Source organism: Carassius carassius, chromosome 35 (assembly GCF_963082965.1).
Source record: "Carassius carassius chromosome 35, fCarCar2.1, whole genome shotgun sequence".
Lineage (NCBI taxonomy): Eukaryota > Metazoa > Chordata > Actinopteri > Cypriniformes > Cyprinidae > Carassius > Carassius carassius.
This window is the reverse complement of record NC_081789.1, coordinates 1,578,178-1,598,854: the sequence shown is the minus strand read 5'-3', so window position 1 is coordinate 1,598,854 and position 20,677 is coordinate 1,578,178. Positions and strand designations below refer to the sequence as shown.

At 38.3% G+C, this 20,677-nt stretch overlaps 1 protein-coding gene across 1 annotated transcript in view; it reads right to left on the bottom strand.

Moving 5' to 3' along the window:
• Positions 1 to 5,303: 5,303 nt before the first annotated feature.
• Positions 5,304 to 20,677, bottom strand: part of LOC132115863 (F-box/LRR-repeat protein 7-like) — a 58,029-nt gene continuing 42,655 nt past the window's right edge. Inside the window, exons 3-4 of the mRNA XM_059524253.1 lie at positions 9,581 to 10,174; positions 5,304 to 6,568 (exon numbers count right to left, since the gene is read on the bottom strand). Coding sequence (XP_059380236.1) covers positions 5,832 to 6,568; positions 9,581 to 10,174 — 1,331 coding nt within the window. The 3' untranslated portion in view covers positions 5,304 to 5,831. The remainder of the gene's footprint in view (positions 6,569 to 9,580; positions 10,175 to 20,677) is intronic.

Sequence of the window (20,677 nt, the reverse complement as noted above, 5' to 3'; positions counted from 1 at the left end):
TAAATACAGCTAGGACCAACTGCAGCCAAAAAACACAATCACCATCAACTCACTGAATCAGTGAGATGGACTCATTGTACCATTAACCAATTCATTCATAACACACTGTATGACCACAGAACAATAATTGACAGGTATATATGCAACACACACTAAGCTGTGTCTCAGGTTGTGTCCTATATTAATTTCCAGATGACACTGGGAGGTCATTTCACCAGACCAGCCCCATGTGATCACGAGGAAACCACATGACAGCCAACTGATTAGCTTTATATTAGACACAGCCTCTTACTAATTGTACTAATCTTTAATGAACAAGCACTGGCATGTCAGCAAGTTACTTTTTAATATATAAACATATAGATTTTCCCTACCCATGCACACTGACAACACTAATTCTTCCCATGCAAGCAGAATTAGGTTTTTGTGACCCAGCTGCAACAACAAAACACATTTTTCCCATCCATCTCGCTGAGTAATTGATTTCATCTGTGCTTGTATAATAGTGATTCATACTAACAACTGAAACAAGTTATGATTATGGTTATCATGAGCGTAATGCACATCTGACTAGAGATGTTCTTAGGTTAATGGATCTTGCTAAAGATTTATTTGAGGGGAAAGATCTATTAAGTGTCACTGTGGTCAACAGTGTGAACAAGCAAGACTTTGGATCCTCTTAAAGACATATCTCATTCAAATATAGCTAATCTCTCAAAGAACTGACATCTGGATGCATCTGGTGGATGCTTTAACGTTCCTGTTTGAAGGCGGTTTTCTTCCAAGTATAATGTTACTATTCACTGCACTACATCACTACATGTGTTATCCTTGTCACTTTCCTAATTGTTCATAGATACAACAAATGAAAGAAGACATTTGATTGTAAATAAGTAGCCCTTTATTGGGTGTTTTTAGCAGCAACATATTGCTTTCACAAAATGATTTTTATCACAAAAGTTTCCAAATCTCATGTAATCCTTGCCTAGCGTTATCTGGGCTATATCAAACGAAAGACTTAAGACCTTTGGGTAATTTTGGGATTGTCAGTAATGCCCTTTAAAGTGCAAATGCCCATATTTTCCTAGTTATTTTGAACAAAGATGGTCTCTTGAATATCATTTTGAATATAATTTTTCTGAAGTAAATTAGTAAGATTTATTAGTAAAAGAATAGTTCACCCAAAAAGAAAATTCATCTTATTCACCACTTCTATGGAAAAAGCAAGTAGTATATTATTAAAAGTTTTAAAGTTTACATTAAACAATGTAATGGGACAGACTCTGGACAACCAGCTAAAGAGCTTTTGTAGAAAACCCAACATAAATCAACCCAAATAAACATAGTTCAGACCCCTAGGAAACATCAGCTTACGGGTGACGTACAGTGACAATATAATACATCTCTTCCATGTGATAAATATTATGCTATATGTCATGTAGGCTATTTTTTTATATATTACAAGAGCATGGTACAGCTCTGCAAGAAGCAACATTATGCACCAGATGTGTCTCAAAACCTAAGGACCTTCTGTTGACATGCTACTGCCGAAATTGTTAGTGTTGTGTCAGTCTGATGTTCAGTGCACTATGTGCATGACATGTAACTAAAAAATAAAATCAGTCACAAGGTTAGGCTTAATATTCTGTTTATGTGTCTATTAATATCAAACCTTGCTCCTGTAAGGCCTCCATGCTGAAGTTTAGTTCCAACCAGCTCCAGCACACCTGTCCAGAGATTCTTAGTAATCCTGAAGAACTGGTTTAGGTTTACAGCTAGACCAGTCTCATGTTTGAGAACACTGAGCAAGACTCTATGACCAGAATTTGATCTGGCTCCTGGAGGGCCACCTTCCAGCAAAGTTTAGCTCCAACCCAAATTAAAATGAAATCCAAACAAGCTTATTAAGTTCCTTACAAACTTCTTAACAGGGGCCTGTTTCACAAAGCAGGTTAAGTGAAAACTCTGAGTATGTTAACCCTGAAATGAGGGAAACTCTAGATTTTCTGTTTCAGAATGGAAGGTTTGTCAAACCCGAGAAAGCAGGGTAAGTCGAGCCCATTTCTGAAAGAGAGGTATCTTATACTCAGAGTCAGTTACCATGGTAACTTACTCTATGAACCTAACCTGGTCAGGAGCAGGTTTTCTTCGATAAACCCAGAGTTTCTTTCGGTCTCCTCCCCTTTTTAAACACTTAATTGATGCACGTTGGAAAAATGCTCTTCTTACTAAGTGTTTTTTATTCCCCCCCCTCCCCCCCCCAAGTACAAATATAAAAAAAGTAATAAAATAAAGATTGATTTTCTATATAAGAAAATGATATAAGATACTTAGTCTTGTTTCCTGGGGGATCTAAATTAAGTGCATTTTACTTAAATCAAATATATGCCAGTGTGGTAATAAAAATAATCTTAATGCAAATTTAAAACAAGATTATTCTGAGTGTCTATTACTAAGTGCAAATCTACTGTAGCTCCGCCCTCCCACGTCACATAAGGTTAAATATGACACATGTGAGTAACGGCTTCAATGGTGTAGGCAGTAATGTTTTGGGCACGGAAAACTAGCTTGTAACGTGATTGATTGGGTTAGAGTCCGGCTTTTGCCGAGCTCGTTCTTCTCACTTTTCCCATCACATGTCACATTAGAATTTATTTTCAATAAAAATTAACAAAATGTTCTAAAAATGGAAGTAAAGTGCCTAACGAGTGTTTAATAATGATGCAATATAATAATTGCATCCTGTTAATGTATAACAATACTGAGGTGCACATGGGCCTAGTATGTATCTGCCAGTATAAAGTATAACTAGCATCTAATTATTATTTACACTCAGCCTGTTGCAAAGAACTGCAACTTTTACAAGGTAAATAGAATATATCACGATTTTCATTGTATTTTTTTTCTGTTAATAGCATCTAGAGCTACTTGCACTTAGCCTACTGTAAATAGGATCTATCGCTAAGAAAGTATGTTAATTCCACTTAGTGTAAATAGCCACTGCTGTATTTTTCTTACTCTACTGGCAGATCATTTGTAAAATAAGAAAATGCACTTAAAATATTTATTAATATGATTAATTTATATATATATTTGACCATGAGATACCATAAAATGATTAGCTATTAGTTCATTAATCTAACGTTCTGCCAGTTTTCACCTGTGATATAACACTTAGAAGAATTACATTTGTATCGAGTCTGAAGATTGATAATGGCTTTTTATAGTTGTGGTGCACGCGCTTAACTCAGAGTCAGTCAATTTAGAGTTGATTAAACCAACTCATTTCAGCTGTTCTGTAACCCAAAACTCAGAGTTTCTCATCTCAGGGTAAGTCAACTCAGAGTTCAAGTTTAAACTCAGAGTTGGTTGAACCTCCTTAGTGAAACGGGAGCCAGGTGTGTTGGAGCAAAACTCTGCCGACAGTCTCCCCTAGGAGCAGAGTTTGAGACCCCAGAGTAGGCAGGAGACCAGTGTCTCCCAAGTCCCCAAGGGAGACATCCAAAATGTGCACTGGTGGTGTGCCTTCAGGAACAACGTATAAAAACACTGTAGGAGACAACAAATTAACTCACTAGATCAGGGGTGTCCAATCCTGCTCCCAGAGGGCCACCTCCCATTAAAGTTTATCTCCAACCCAAATTAAATACATCTGAACAAGCTAATCAAGCTTGTCTGCTAATACACTCATTAGTAGAGACTCCAAGACTTGAAATGGATGGTAAGATAAAGGAGACATCCAAAATGTCTACTGTTGGTGTGCCTCCAAAAACAGGGTTGGGAAACACTGCAGTAGACAGCGAACTGATTCATAAGGTCAAAGGTGACATGTCTGCACCTGAAGGGCCACTGTCCTGTAGAATTTAGCCCCAACCCAAATTAAGTATCTAAACACAAGCTAATCAAGGTATTTGGGCTTACTACAAACTTCTAGGCAGGCGTGTTGGAAGTTAAACTCTGCAGGACAGTGGTCCTCCAGAAGCAGTGAGTTGCGCCAGAATTTCAGTAGGCCAATGTTTCTCATGCCTGTTTGTAGAGGCACAGTACACATTTTTAAACTCTTCCTAATCAAAGTTCTCTGAATAAACTCATCAGCTTGATAGTAGTGACTCTTAGACTTGAAATGGATGGGTCAGATAAAGGAGACCCCCAAAATATGTACTGTTTGGTTGCCTCCAGAAACAGGATTGGAAAACACTGCAGTAGATAACAAGTTGACTCAGTAGGTCAGGTGTGACCTATTCTGCATCTGGAGGGCCACTGTCCTGCAGAGTTTAGCTTTAACATGAATTAAACACAAGCTAATCAAGTTCTTTAGGATTACTAGAAATGTCTGGACAGGTGTGTCGGAGCTAAACTCTGCACAACATTGGTCCTTCAGGAGCAGGGGTTGACACCCTTGAGTTGCTCCAGAATTTCGGCAGAAGACCAGTGTTTCCCATACTTGTTTGTGAAGACACAGAACACATTTTCAAACTCTTCATAATTACAAATCTAATTCAAACTCATTTGCTTGTTAGTAGGGAGACATTCCAAATGTACTGTTGGTCTGCCTCCAGCAACAGGGTTAGGAAACACTGCAGTAGACAGCTAATTGATTAACTAGGTAAAGAATGTCCTGTCCTGCTCTTGGAAGGCCTCTGTCCTGTAGAGTTTAGCTCCAACCCACTTTAAACACATCTGAACCAACCAATTACAGTCAGGATTACTAGATCACTTTTGGTCAGGTGTGTTGGAGTTAGACTCTGCATAAGCGGCCTTCCAGGGGAAAGGGGTCCTTATCAAGTCAGGGGTCACCAGACTCGGCCCTGGAGTGCAGGGGTGCTTCTCAATTCTTATTTGTGCATCCTCGTTTCCTTTCCTCACTTCCTATCCTTGTGTCTTAGCTCCAACCCCTCAGGATGAGAGAAGGACACAAGGAAAAGATGCTTAATACTCACATTTATGTGTGTTTGTATTTTCTGCCATGGTTAGCACTTGGTGCAGATGTGAAGGGGAGGAAAATTTGTACGTGTCATGTTTAGTCGATAAAACACTTCCGCAAAAGATACACCTGTGTATCCTCGCTCACCTTCTTCGGTGCAATTAGAGATTTGAGATGTCCTGCAATATGGCTGAGCTTGATCGGTTTCCAAGGCTGCATTCCAGTTCACATTTAGACATGCACTCACAAACTTCCCTATGCACTTGCCCTCGAGGGAATCCCTGCCACCATTTTTGAAGTGAGGAAAGTTTACATGGACATACCCTTGATCCTTCAATACATTTATACATTTTACATTTATAACACCCCAAGCATATTTATATACATATAGAATGCTTCACCAAACTATTTTGTAAGGGGAAATGTGTTAACAGTAAACCAACTCCATAGCATATTCTAAGTGATGAAGGGCTTAGGATGTTCCAATTCAGCCCATTCCATTCGGCCAGTAGTGGGTACTCATGCAACGTAATCAATGATGTTCATCCGAGTAATGAGATGGAAGGAAGTTAGCGAGTGTAGGTTATAACAAAAGTGAACTGGAACGCAGCCAAAGTCATAGGATGGTGGACGAAGGAGTGAGAAAAAGAGGAGTTTAGCATCAACCCTAATTAAACACACTTGAACAAGCTAATCAAGGTCTTACTAGGTATACTTGAAACTTCCAGGCAGGTGTGTTGAGGCAAATTTGGATCAAGTTTGGTGACCCCTGGACTAAGCACCCCAGTACCATGTTTTGAGACATATCCACCTTGTTGCATCTCATCAGGCAGTCATAGGAATGCAAAAAGTATAAACATCTGTTTTTCTAAGAGGTCGACACCTCTGGCGTCCCCAACCTGTCCCCTCAGTAGAAAGCAGGTATAGTGTGTTCGATAACACAGCGTCTGCAGTGCTGTCGGACCAGTCGAAGTGCCTCAGGTGGCACCTCACACTCTTGTACGTTTAGTAACTGCAGCTCGGGACATCCCACTGCTAGCGCCATGAGCCCTCTCCCTGTCAAACTCTCACAGCCTCTCAGACTCAGCCTTCGTAGCCCTTCACAACAACGTGCTAACACCTCCAACCCAATGTCTGACACCAGCGGACAGCGTCCAACATCTATGGACCTCAATCGGGAGCAGTTGCGAGCTAAGTGGCCCAAACCCTGGTCTGTTAGCCCCTCGCATCCCCGCGCATTCAGGTAGCGGAGCCGCGGACAGTAACGTGCTACATAGCGCAGTCCAACGTCTGTTATGCGCATACAATGCGCCACGCTCAGATAGCGTAAACGGCCCTCAAGGCGAGCGACCTCACGTAAGCCAAAGTCTCCAATCAGATGGCAGTCGCTAAGGCTAAGCTCACGTAAAGCAGTGCAGTGCAGTGCTAGCTGTCGCAGGGCCTCGTCTGTTAGCCGGCTGCAGCGCCGCAGGTAGAGGTGTGTGAGACGCGGACAATGAAATGCAATGGTCCTCAAGCCTTTGTCCTCCAGTGATACACAGTCTGTCATGTCCAGGTGCTGCAGGCTGATCTGCTGTCCATGTAGAGGTGTGAGCTGTAGAGTCGCCTCCTCCGTCAAGCTGATACAGGTCACTTTAGGGCAGCCTTAGGAAAAGGAAGGAGATATTATCATAACTAGAACAATTAAAAGGATAGGTCACCCAAAAATGAAAATTCTGTCATTAATTATTTGTCCTCATGTCGTTCCAAACCTGTAAGACCTTTGTTCATCTTCCAAACACAAATCAAGATATTATTGCTGAATTCCGTATGCAACATATGTATGTGGATATGTTGTTTATCAAAGAGTAATCAATGTATTCACACACAAATGTTGCAAAATTGTTTATGAACGTGATACTCTCCAGAATGACACTATAGGGTGAAGTAGAGGAGACAAATTATTGAATAAAGTCGTTATTTTAGTTTTCTTTGCGAACAAATGTATTCTCGTAGCTTTGTAAAATTATGATTGAACCACTGATGTCACATGGATTATTTTAACAATGTCCTTACAACATTTCTGGACCTTGATTGTGTTAGGATCCTTGCTGTGTGTGGGAGGGTCAGAGAGCTCTTGGAATTCATCAGAAATATCTAAATTTGTGTACCGAAGATATACGAAGGTCTTAAAGGTTTGGAACGACATGAGGGGAAGCATTTAACGACAGAATTTTCATTTTTGGGTGAACCATCCCTTTAAGTTCTTTAGGACAAACTTTTAATATCTGGTTGTTAAGTCTGATCCCATGTGTTACATGTGTTAAAGTGAAATGGAATATCGAAACAGAATAAATGTATGGCAGGGACTTGGTTCCGTCTATAAATTCCGACATACAGAGTCCGACATACAACAATTTTAATTTTTTAAATAGAAAAAAAAAATAAATTAATGTCGACTTTAAAGATAATGGACATAAGGTAAAATAAATAAGTGGGGACTTCTGATTGCTGAAATTTCTGGGCAGCACATATACTTACTTGACAGCAACCCATCAAAATAAAAGCTTGCTGATTTTATGTTTGAAAATGTTGAAAATTCATTAAAAAACTATTTTTAAGTCTACTATATATATATATATATATATATATATATATATATATATTTAATACTCCCTTTTTATTTTAAAATATAATATTATTATTTTGTTTATTATTATTTTTTAAAAACTAACTAAATGTAATATATTATCTTCACTGATAATATATGTATTATTAATTAATTATTAGACCAAACCAAATCTCCAGGTGCTCCATGATGAAAAACTTATGCGCACACCTGGTTATTATGCGAAATTAGTACAAATTATAATAATAAGCTGTGTTCTGGCCACTGTACAGTTTAAACCATGTTCTGTCCACATAACTGTTATGACCTTTTAAAACAGGGGGCCATTATTTACTCTTCCTGTCTTATATAAAAGCCATCAGACCATTTCTTGTTTTTTTTTTAGATGTCTTTAAACATATCTGAGCATCAGTTCCTGTTGTTTTGATCCTTGTTCAAGCAATAAATCAAGATCCTGCACTGGAAATGCAAAGACCGCTGAGAAAAAAAAGGAAATGTCTCATGGGAAACAGGAAAACAGTCTAATAAAATTAGTTTAAAATTCTGAAATTTAGAGTCTACATCAGGTTTTCAAATCGAGGCGAATGAATGTAATACAGTGAATATAGGCCAAATAAAATAGGACAAAACAGAGAAAAATAATAAAGAAATAAACCCCAGAAACCTAATATGGAACAAAAAGCAGGCAGTATCTGTTTTTGCTCCTATTACAGTTATACTACCTGCTTTTAAAAGTAAATGTAACCGCAAGAAATTTAGGATATGTTTGCAACAAAGGGTGTATTACTTGTGGAAAGCAGAATGCATGCTGTGCCCTCTGCATGATGAATAACTGTACAGTACAATGTGTGACTCGTACAATGAACTCAGAAGACAGACTCTTGCTCTTTGTTTGAGGTTAGCAGTCCATCTTTCAAAACTGAGCAGAGCTTCCTCCAGAGAAAGACTGGCAGCGATTCCTGGATCCCATAATGTTTTTCCCAGCCTTCCCAGAAAAACTTTACCACATTGAATCACTCCCTGAATAAATCCACAACCAAACATGGCTTTCTGATGCTTAATGGCAGCTAATTAATCACAAGAGCTCTTGAAAGTAATCAAGAGATAACATGTTTTACTCGTTGACCAAGTAATGGATGTGCCATGCCAATGCATATGAGAAATAAACATGATAATACTTGAAATTAAAGAAAAAACATTTCATGCATACCTACAACAATGCGTGGCATGAAGAAAGTTGTTCCCATAACCCAAAGTGATTATAAAATATGCTTAATTTTCTTGTAAAATATAATTTTTAATTTTCTCTTTTCAACTGAAGTGAGATTTGTTTCTCTTAGCATATATTCTCTAAAAAACCATGCATATTTCACCCCAAAATTAAAAGGCAAAAAAGATTTAAAAAAAAAGTTTTTTTTTTCGCTTCATTTCAATAAAAAAAAATGTTTCCCCAATTCTCATTACCATAATGTGAATTCCCAGCTGAAAAGCAACCACTTTTTGAGACCATTATTATTTATTTATGTGCATACATTACATATTACTTAATATATAATGTATAATGAATACTGACATAACAGATAAACATTTTTCACTAAGAGAATTAAAATACATTGTCATAAAATGTTATTATATAGTAATATAAAAATGTAATTTCAAATTTTCCCTTTTAATTGGAATAAAATATTTCCTTATTGCATATTCTGGACATATGTCTTGAGATTCACTCAAAGAAATATCCAGACGTCATGTTTCACCACAAAATAAAAAAATAAAACTAATATAAATTCCAGTAAGGACCATGATTAAATTTCTTTATTTTTTATTTGAACTCAAATTCACATTAGCATTATGTAAATGTCCTGATGAAAATATTTTTTTAATTATTTAATGATGATTTTTTTTTTTTAAGATCCTAAAATATGCATTATTTATTTCCCAATTAAATTTTTTTAACTGGTGGGTTAGCAACTGGAGCATGTTCTTGACAGGTTTCATGAGATTTTCACCCAACTGGCTTCACCGACTGCAAAGTCTGTCAATATTACCTGACACGTCTAGATGTTCCAGATTGGGACACTGGGAAACCACATCAAACACTGCTTCGTTGGACACATTATAGCAGCCCGCAACCTCCAAACGCCGCAGTTCTGGACAGCACTGAGCGAGCACACGCAGCCCTCGATCAGACAGTCTCCGGCAGCCGCTGACCACCACCGTCTCCAGGGTCAGACAGACGTTGGGAGTGTCCTGACACAAGCGATGGGTGAGCACTTTGAGGGCTCGGTCAGCGCTCAGCAGCTCTCCGGTCAGACGGATGGTGCTCCAGAGCCGTGGGTCCCAGGCCAGGTTATACCAGCGGCGGCTCACTCGAGCGCAGCGGCACAGCTGGGGGGTGCACAGGTAAGACAGCACCTGTAATAACACGGGGTCGGGCAGGGTGTCGATGAGGGCGGTGGGGGGAACTCTGGAAGGCCGTGAGCGAGATCCTGGAGGCACGTGTACCAGCGCCACTGTTTCGCCAGTGACGGTAAAAGACGTGGAAGACGTTTCATGGCCGTTTGGGACTGTTTGAAGAGGGTTTGGCTTCAGAATGAGAGCGGGACTGGGAGTGCTAAGCGTCCTCATGCTCGGGTCCGAATCTGAAAGAAAAAGAACAATCACATCTCTTTAGTTCAGTTACGCTACCAGTCGAAAGTTTTTGAACAGTACGATTCTTGATGTTTTTTTTAAAGAAGTCTCTTCTTCTCACCAAGCCTGCACTTATTTGATCCAAAATACAGCAAAAGCAGTAATATTGTGAAATATTTTTACTATTTAAAATAACTGCTTTATATTTGAAAATATTGTAAAGTGTAATTTATTTCTGTGATGCTCCGCTGTATTTTCAGCATCATTACTCCAGTCTTCAGTGTCACATGATCTTCAGAAATCATGATAATATGATGAATCTATTATTATCTTATGCCACATCTTGAGTATTAAAAAAAATAATATAATTATTATTATTATGATGATGATTTTGAGCAGCAAATCAGAATATTAGAATGATTCTGAAAGATCATGTGAATTAATGATGATAAAAATTCAGCTTTGAAATAAGTTAATTACATTTGAAAATATTTAAATATTAAATATATACATGTTTGAAATGTAATTAAATTCTGTGATGTGCAGCTGTATTTTCAGTATCATTACATTAACATGTATTATTATTATTATTATTATTATTATTATTTAAAACAAAATGATGATGATGTTTTTGTGCAGCAAATTAGAATATTAGAATGATTTCTGAAGGATCATGTTAATTAATGATGTTAAAAATTCAGCTTTGAAATAAGTTAATAAATTACATTTGAATATATATTCAAATAAAAAACAGTTAATTTAAATAGTGAAAATATTTCACAATATTACTGCTTATTTTGGATCAAATACAAACAGGCTTGGAGAGCAGAAAATAATTTAAAAAAAAAACTTATCTTTAATGATTATTAAAACACATTTGACTCTCACTCTGATCAATGAGATTAAAATCTAAAGCAAATGCAGGTCAGATTTGAGAACGACCGAAGTATTTCTATCGAATGCTGTCTTATACTCAAAATAAAGATTTAAAGGCAGGGTAGGTAATACATGTATAAACAACTTTCTTACAAATTTGTTTAAACTTTCTATATATATCAATGCATAATTAAAATGTAAGTACTCTGATAAAAAGAGTATAAAAATCGAGTGACTCTAGACCATTTAATCTGTATTAAACACAGCTCATTATTTCCATTTCGGGACGAAACATAGGATTGGCTTAGGCGACTGTCACTCTCTCGTAACCATGGCAACCACCCTTTTGCCACACATGACCTGCCCACTTGCGCGCGCACGTTTGATTTGAGGAATTCAAAAGGCACGGATCCTAGGAATACCAAAACAATGGCAGAGAAACAGCAAGCAAAATTCACAGTACCAGCCTATGCAGTTAGTGAAGGCAAACCAGGCAAAAAAAGGAAGACCGTAACAGTACAAGAAAAGGCAATGAACAAAAAGTCTTTGGATAAACAAAGAAATAAAACGCGAGTTAATATCGGCGTGGCTTTCCAGCGATGGCGAGAACTGAGGGAACTCAAGGGGCTGAAAAGTGACTCCTTGATGGCTTTATTTCTGCTGGACAGGTAAATCTTTCTTTTTGTATTTTGATTATACATATTTTTTTCATGAAGCATGTGTCATTAGCACACGTAGCTGCGTAATACAGCTAACATAACATTACTTAGCGAGCCGTAGTAGTGACGATAAATAATCTATAGGAGCCCAGAAGGGAGGGGGTGGAGTGAATGGAAATAATGAGCTGTCTTTAAAACAGTCGTGAGAGGTCTACAGACACTCGATTTTTATACTTTCTTTTTCAGAGTACTTACATTTTAATTATGTATTGATATATAAATAAAGTTTAAACAAATTTGGAAAAAAAAGTTTTTTATACATTTTTTTTTACCTACCCTGCCTTTAAATGAATGTAACATTGGTAAAAGAGAATCTGATGATGCATTAAATGTGTAGAAGCTCAAAGGATCTCAAACATGGAAGCCATCAGCTGGTTTGAGAAACATGTTTAGCACAAATGGTGTTAACTCAAGCGACGCTCTCGCGCTCTTTGTTCTCAAAACTGTTTCTGATATCTCGTTATTGGACGCTGATAAAAGTGTCAAGTTTATCTCAGATGCACTTGAAGTGCTTGCCACGCTTGAGTCTGCATTAATGGTGAAGCTTTCATTCTTCGCAGATGTTTCACTGATTTGGAAAAGATGAAGAGGGAGTCTGGGTGGCACGGTGGATAGCTTGAGAGTTCTGCGCTCCTTTCCCTGTGTTATTGTTTTCTATCTGACCCAAACTAGCTCGTGACTGGCTGAAAAGAATTAGCTCAAAATGCTGTCCTGGGTTTGATTCCTAATGTTAGACTCAACGTGCTGTCATTGTTTTGTATAAAACATCTGCAAAGATTTAAGATATCCCACAATGCATTGCACTCGACTTCACCTTGCATGTCCAGTGTGACATATGTTCCTCTCAAAAGCAACATCGACCACAATTTTTAAAATTTTTTGACTTGACATTCCACATTGATTATGCATAATGATTGTTTTTACTTACAGATGCTAAGTAGACGCCTGACTAATTTAAGTTTACACATACTGAGATGACATCACATGATGAACATGACGAGGTCATGTGACAACAGTGCAGTTCACCCAGAATTCATTCTTTCTTTAAACACAAAAGAAGGTTCTGAAGAATTCTGGTCATTAAAGGGTTGACGGTAGCCATTGACATCCATAATAACCTTTTTTTTTTTCATACTATGGAAGTACTATATTGTTACAGTCAGCTTGGTTTGGTTATCAACATTGTTCAAAATATATTCTTTTATGTTCAACAGAAGAAAGAAATACATTTCAGAAATACAAAAAACACAAACAAACAAAAAAACACGAAGGTGAGTCAATTATGACAAAATGTGCATTTTTTTGTTGAATTAACCATTAAACACTGTTCAATAGGAATTCATGCAATGGGGAAAGTGACTAATGCATCACATATATATATATTTTGTAAGTCACCACTGACTTACAATTAATTACAATCTTTTCTCCTTAGGTCAGTGTGGGGCTGAACAGTTTAACTGTGTAGATTTCCATTTATGAGCCAGTCATAAACTGAAAGATAATGAGGAGAAATATTAAGGGGGAAAACGTTTATATTAAGCTCTTGTCTTCCCTCGCTATCTATTTCACGTCCTTGTCAAGCCTCCTCCACAAAAATGAGCACAAACGACGAGAGAATGGGAGCAAAACATTTCCTAAGGCTGTGTTTAGGAGTCGTGGATTCCCGTCCCTAAACTCTCGATTAATAGCTCTGTGTTAAGCTCCACAAAGGTCCTTCTGAGGAAGTGAGGGTTTATGTGAAATGATGCTTTCTTTAGAGGAAATTTTCTTTAGGAAGGAACTTCTGTGGCTCAGATCCCTCACATGATGGATTAGTCCAAGCTGAATTTTCCTCCGCAAGCCATTTTTTGCATGCAAGATTGCATTTATAAACGCTACATTAACAGTTTTCGGTGTATATTTTTTATTCCAGATGAAGCGCTGCAAGAAGAATGTAATACACATTATATGGCCAAAAGTATGTGGACGCCCATTTCTAATTTAGGGATCTGGTTACTTCAGCTACATGCACCAACAGGTGCATAAACTAAAGCGTACAGCTACACACACTCCTTACACAAACATTTACAGCACAAGAACTAAAAGCACAATGATTATGAATGTGGCACTATCACAGGAATCCACCAGCATTCCTGAAAGCAGGCAAGAAATGTAACAAGTATCATGAAACCAGTGCACAAATCTTAAATATAAAATTATATGTTTATGTGTATAAACTATATATAAAATATATAGTATATAGTATAAAAATATGTATAGTATATATATAAAATATATACCTGCCTGCGGGTGTCGCTGTTGGACAGTGTTTTCTCTACTTCCTGTTGGCCTTCTGTAGCAAATCGTAGCTCCGTGTAGCTGTTTTTATTTTATTTTTTCTCTAGAATCTTTATCTTACTCTCACTCTCTGTTTTTTAAAGTGGTAAAATATGACTTAATTCACACCATATTTCTGATATTATCGATCAATCTTATCAGATTAACTTTGATCGTTCACTTTTATTTTATATCCGTGAGTGCAGTACACCTGCAAAGCATTAGCACTCGTTAGCTTGTCATTAGCGTTTTCATTCGAACCTATCGCTGTTTTCTTTTCTCCTCTCGCTCCAGTTTTTCACAAGTTCTTCAAACAACCGCAGTAAGAATATTTCATCAAGCACGGTGAGTAATGGCTTCTCCCGTCATTGTTTCTTGCACCTCTTGCCACATGTACAGTTTATCTATCTCTGTCGCTGATGAGAGATTCACATGTGATAAATGCAGGGAAATAGTTAGGCTGACAGAGAAGATTTCAGAATTAGAGACACGCATCCAAACTTTAATTGAGGACAGTAAGAATGTTAGGGCTCTAGATACGGCTTTGGATGCGTCTAGCTCAGGGATTCCTGTACATTGTTCGGTTCCGGAAACAGAGCCCCAGCAGCAGGGCAACTGGGTGACGGTGAGGCAGCGTAGTCGTGGGTCAAAACACCGCTCTTCTGTTCCGATCAAAACATTAAACAGGTTCTCCCCACTCAGTGATGCACCCACTGAGAAACCTGATGAAAGTGCTCTAGTTATTGGTGATTCTATTGTACGGAACGTGAATATAGAGACACCAGCCACCATAGTCAAATGTTTACCGGGAGCCAGAGCGCCTGACATCTTGGCAAATTTAAAAGTGCTGGCTAATGCTAAACGTAAATACAGTAAGATTGTTATTCATGCCGGCGCTAATGATGTTCGACTTCGCCAGTCGGAGATCACTAAAAATAACATTAAAGAGGTGTGTGAACTTGCAAGCACGATGTCAGACACTGTAATATGCTCTGGTCCCCTCCCTGCTTACCGTGGTGATGAGATGCATAGCAGATTGTCATCACTCAATGGCTGGATGTCTAAGTGGTGCCCAAAAAATAACATAGGTTTCAATTGGACAATTGGACGAGCTTTTGGGGCAGACCTGACCTGTTGAAAAGAGATGGTCTTCATCCCTCCTGGGGTGGCGCCACTCTTCTCTCTAGAAATATGGCAAATAGTCTTAGTGTTTATACTTGACTAACTGGGGCCCAGGTCAGGAAGCAGACAGACTGGCTAAACCGACCGTCTGCTAGCTGCCTCCCGTCACAGAGGTCAGTTAATTCTCAGCACATAGAGACTCTTTCACCTAGATATCACACTATAGAGACTGTGTCTGTTCCCCGAACTATAAAAATACAAAAAACGTCCAAACCAAGTTAAGATTAACAATTTAATTGAGGTTCAACAAATAAAAAACAGAAGCAATATGGATAAACAAATGATAAAGCTTGGCTTATTGAATATCAGATCCCTTTCTACGAAAACACTTTTTGTAAATAATATGATCACTGATCATAATATAGATGTACTCTGTTTGACAGAAACCTGGCTAAAACCTGATGATTACATTATTTTAAATGAGTCCACCCCCCAAGATTACTGTTATAAACATGAGCCACGTCTAAAAGGCAAAGGTGGAGGTGTTGCTTCAATTTATAACAACGTTTTCAGGATTTCTCAGAGGGCAGGCTTCAAGTATAACTCGTTTGAAGTAATGGTACTTCATATAACATTATCCAAAGAAACAAATGTTAATGATAAATCCCCTGTTATGTTTGTACTGGCTACTGTATACAGGCCACCAGGGCACCATACAGACTTTATTAAAGAGTTTGGTGATTTTACATCTGAGTTAGTTCTGGCTGCAGATAAAGTCTTAATAGTTGGTGATTTTAATATCCATGTTGATAATGAAAAAGATGCATTGGGATCAGCATTTATAGACATTCTGAACTCTATTGGTGTTAGACAACACGTTCAGGACCTACTCATTGTCGAAATCATACTCTAGATTTACAACCCGAATTCCGGAAAAGTTGGGACGTTTTTTAAATTTGAATAAAATGAAAACTAAAAGACTTTCAAATCACATGAGCCAATATTTTATTCACAATAGAACATAGATAACATAGCAAATGTTTAAACTGAGAAAGTTTACAATTTTATGCACAAAATGAGCTCATTTCAATTTTGATTTCTGCTACAGGTCTCAAAATAGTTGGGACGGGGCATGTTTACCATGGTGTAGCTTCTCCTTTTCCTTTCAAAACAGTTTGAAGACGTCTGGGCATTGAGGCTATGAGTTGCTGGAGTTTTGCTGTTGGAATTTGGTCCCATTCTTGCCTTATATAGATTTCCAGCTGCTGAAGAGTTCGTGGTCGTCTTTGACGTATTTTTCGTTTAATGATGCGCCAAATGTTCTCTATAGGTGAAAGATCTGGACTGCAGGCAGGCCAGGTTAGCACCCGGACTCTTCTACGACGAAGCCATGCTGTTGTTATAGCTGCAGTATGTGGTTTTGCATTGTCCTGCTGAAATAAACAAGGCCTTCCCTGAAATAGACGTTGTTTGGAGGGAAGCATATGTTGCTCTAAAACCTTTATATACCTTTCAGCATTCACAGAGCCTTCCAAAACATGCAAGCTGCCCATACCGTATGCACTTATGCACCCCCATACCATTAGAGATGCTGGCTTTTGAACTGAACGCTGATAACATGCTGGAAGGTCTCCCTCCTCTTTAGCCCGGAGGACACGGCGTCCGTGATTTCCAACAAGAATGTCAAATTTGAACTCGTCTGACCATAAAACACTATTCCACTTTGAAATAGTCCATTTTAAATGAGCCTTGGCCCACAGGACACGACGGCGCTTCTGGACCATGTTCACATATGGCTTCCTTTTTGCATGATAGAGCTTTAGTTGGCATCTGCTGATGGCACGGCGGATTGTGTTTACCGACAGTGGTTTCTGAAAGTATTCCTGGGCCCATTTAGTAATGTCATTGACACAATCATGCCGATGAGTGATGCAGTGTCGTCTGAGAGCCCGAAGACCACGGGCATCCAATAAAGGTCTCCGGCCTTGTCCCTTACGCACAGAGATTTCTCCCGTTTCTCTGAATCTTTTGATGATGTTATGCACTGTAGATGATGAGATTTGCAAAGCCTTTGCAATTTGACGTTGAGGAACATTGTTTTTAAAGTTTTCCACAATTTATTTACGCAGTCTTTCACAGATTGGAGAGCCTCTGCCCATCTTTACTTCTGAGAGACTCTGCTTCTCTAAGACAAAGCTTTTATAGCTAATCATGTTACAGACCTGATATCAATTAACTTAATTAATCACTAGATGTTCTCCCAGCTGAATCTTTTCAAAACTGCTTGCTTTTTTAGCCATTTGTTGCCCCCGTGCCAACTTTTTTGAGACCTGTAGCAGGCATTAAATTTTAAATGAGCTAATTAAGTGGATAAAATTGTAAACTTTCTCAGTTTAAACATTTGCTACGTTATCTATGTTCTATTATGAATAAAATATTGGCTCATGTGATTTGAAATTCCTTTAGTTTTCATTTTATTAAAATTTAAAAAACGTCCCAACTTTTCCGGAATTCGGGTTGTAATACTGTCACATGGAATTGATGTTGATGGTGTTGAAATTATTCAGCCAAGTGATGATATCTCAGATCATTATTTAGTTCTGTGCAAACTTCATATAGACAAAATTGTAAATTCTACTTCTTGTTACAAGTATGGAAGAACCATCACTTCTAACACAAAAGACTGCTTTTTAAGTTATCTTCCTGATGTATCCAAATTCCTTAGCATATCCAAAACCTCAGAACAACTTGATGATGTAAAAAAAAACTATGGACTCTCTCTTTTCTAGCACTTTAAATAAAGTTGCTCCTTTACGCTTAAGGAAGGTTAAGGAAAACAGTTTGACACCATGGTATAATGAGCATACTCGCACCCTAAAGAGAGCAGCCCAAAAAATGGAGCGCAGCTGGAGGAAAACAAAACTAGAGGTATTTCGTATTGCTTGGCGGTAAAGTAACATATCCTACAGAAAAGCTTTAAAAACTGCTTTTTAAGAAGAAATTCTCTTTTAGAAGAAAACAAACATAACCCCAGGTATTTATTCAATACAGTGGCTAAATTAACGAAAAATAAAGCCTCAACAAAAGTTGACATTTCCCAACACCACAGCAGTAATGACTTTATGAACTACTTTACTTCTAAAATTGATACTATTAGAGATAAAATTGCAACAATTCAGCCGTCAGCTACAGTATCACATCAGTGCACTATAGACCCCCTGAGGAACAGTTCCACTCATTCTCTACTATAGGAGAGGAAGAATTGTATAAACTTGTTAAATCATCTAAACCAACAACATGTATGTTAGACCCTATACCATCTAAGCTCCTAAAAGAGGTGCTTCCAGAAGTCATAGATCCTCTTCTGACTATTATTAATTCCTCATTGTCATTAGGATATGTCCCCAAAACCTTCAAACTGGCTGTTATTAAGCCTCTCATCAAAAAACCACAACTTGACCCCAAAGAACTAGTTAATTATAGACCAATCTCGAATCTCCCTTTTCTGTCCAAGATACTAGAAAAGGTGGTATCCTCACAATTATATTCCTTCTTAGAGAAATGGTATATGTGATGATTTCCGGTCAGGATTTAGACCATATCATAGTACTGAGACTGCTCTCCTTAGAGTTACAAATGATCTGCTCTTATCATCTGATCGTGGGTGTATCTCTCTATTAGTTTTATTGGATCTTAGTGCTGCGTTTGACACAATTGACCACAACATTCTTTTGCATAGACTTGAACACTTTGTTGGCATCAGTGGAAGTGCATTAGCATGGTTTAAATCGTACTTATATGACCGCCATCAGTTCGTAGCAGTGAATGAAGATGTATCCTATTGATCACAAGTGCAGTATGGAGTACCTCAAGGCTCAGTACTAGGGCCGCTACTCTTCACGCTTTATATGTTACCCTTGGGAGATATCATCAGGAAACATGGTGTTAGCTTTCACTGTTATGCTGATGATACTCAGCTCTATATTTCTTCGCAGCCCGGTGAAACACACCAATTTGAGAAACTAATGGATTGCATAGTCGATATAAAAAACTGGATGACGAGTAATTTCTTACTGCTAAATTCTGAAAAAACAGAGGTGTTAATTATAGGACCTAAAAACTCAGCTTGTAATAACCTAGAACACTGTCTAAGACTTGATGGTTGCTCTGTCAATTCTTCGTCATCAGTTAGGAACCTAGGTGTGCTATTTGATCGCAATCTTTCCTTAGAAAGCCACGTTTCTAGAATTTGTAAAACTGCATTTTTCCATCTCAAAAATATATCTAAATTACGGCCTATGCTCTCAATGTCAAATGCAGAAATGTTAATCCATGCATTTATGACCTCAAGGTTAGATTATTGTAATGCTTTATTGGGTGGTTGTTCTGCACACTTAGTAAACAAACTACAGCTAGTCCAAAATGCAGCAGCAAGAGTTCTTACTAGAACCAGGAAGTATGACCATATTAGCCCGGTCCTGTCAACACTGCACTGGCTCCCTATCAAGCATCGCATAGATTTTAAAATATTGCTTATTACTTATAAAGCCCTGAATGGTTTAGCACCTCAGTATTTGAATGAGCTCCTTTTACATTATAATCCTCTACGTCCGCTACGTTCTCAAAACTCAGGCAATTTGATAATACCTAAAATATCAAAATCAACTGCGGGCGGCAGATCCTTTTCCTATTTGGCGCCTAAACTCTGGAATAACCTACCTAACATTGTTCGGGAGGCAGACACACTCTTGCAGTTTAAATCTAGATTAAAGACCCATCTCTTTAACCTGGCTTACACATAACATACTAATATGCTTTTATTATCCAAATCCGTTAAAGGATTTTTAGGCTGCATTAATTAGGTAAACCGGAACCGGAAACACTTCCCATAACACCCTATGTACTTGCTACATCATTAGAAGAATGGCATCTACGCTAATATTTGTCTGTTTCTCTCTTGTTCCGAGGTCACCGTGGCCACCAGATCCAGTCTGTGTCCAGATCAGAGGGTCACTGCAGTCACCCGGATCCAGTACGTATCCAGACCAGATGGTGGATCAGCACCTAGAAAGGACCTCTACATCCCTGAAAGACAGCGGAGACCAGGACAACTAGAGCCCCAGATACAGATCCCCTGTAAAGACCTTGTCTCAGAGGACCACCATGACAAGACCACAGGAAACAGATGATTCTTCTGCACAATCTGACTTTACTGCAGCCTGGAATTAAACTACTGGTTTCGTCTGGTCAGAGAAGAACTGGCCCCCCAACTGAGCCTGGTTTCTCCCAAGGTTGTTTTCTCCAGTCTGTCACCGATGGAGTTTCGGTTCCTTGCCGCTGTCGCCTCTGGCTTGCTTAGTTGGGGACACTTCATCTACAGCGATATCGTTGACTTGATTGCAAATAAATGCACAGACACTATTTAACTGAACAGAGATGATATAACTGAATCCAATGATGAACTGCCTTTAACAATCATTT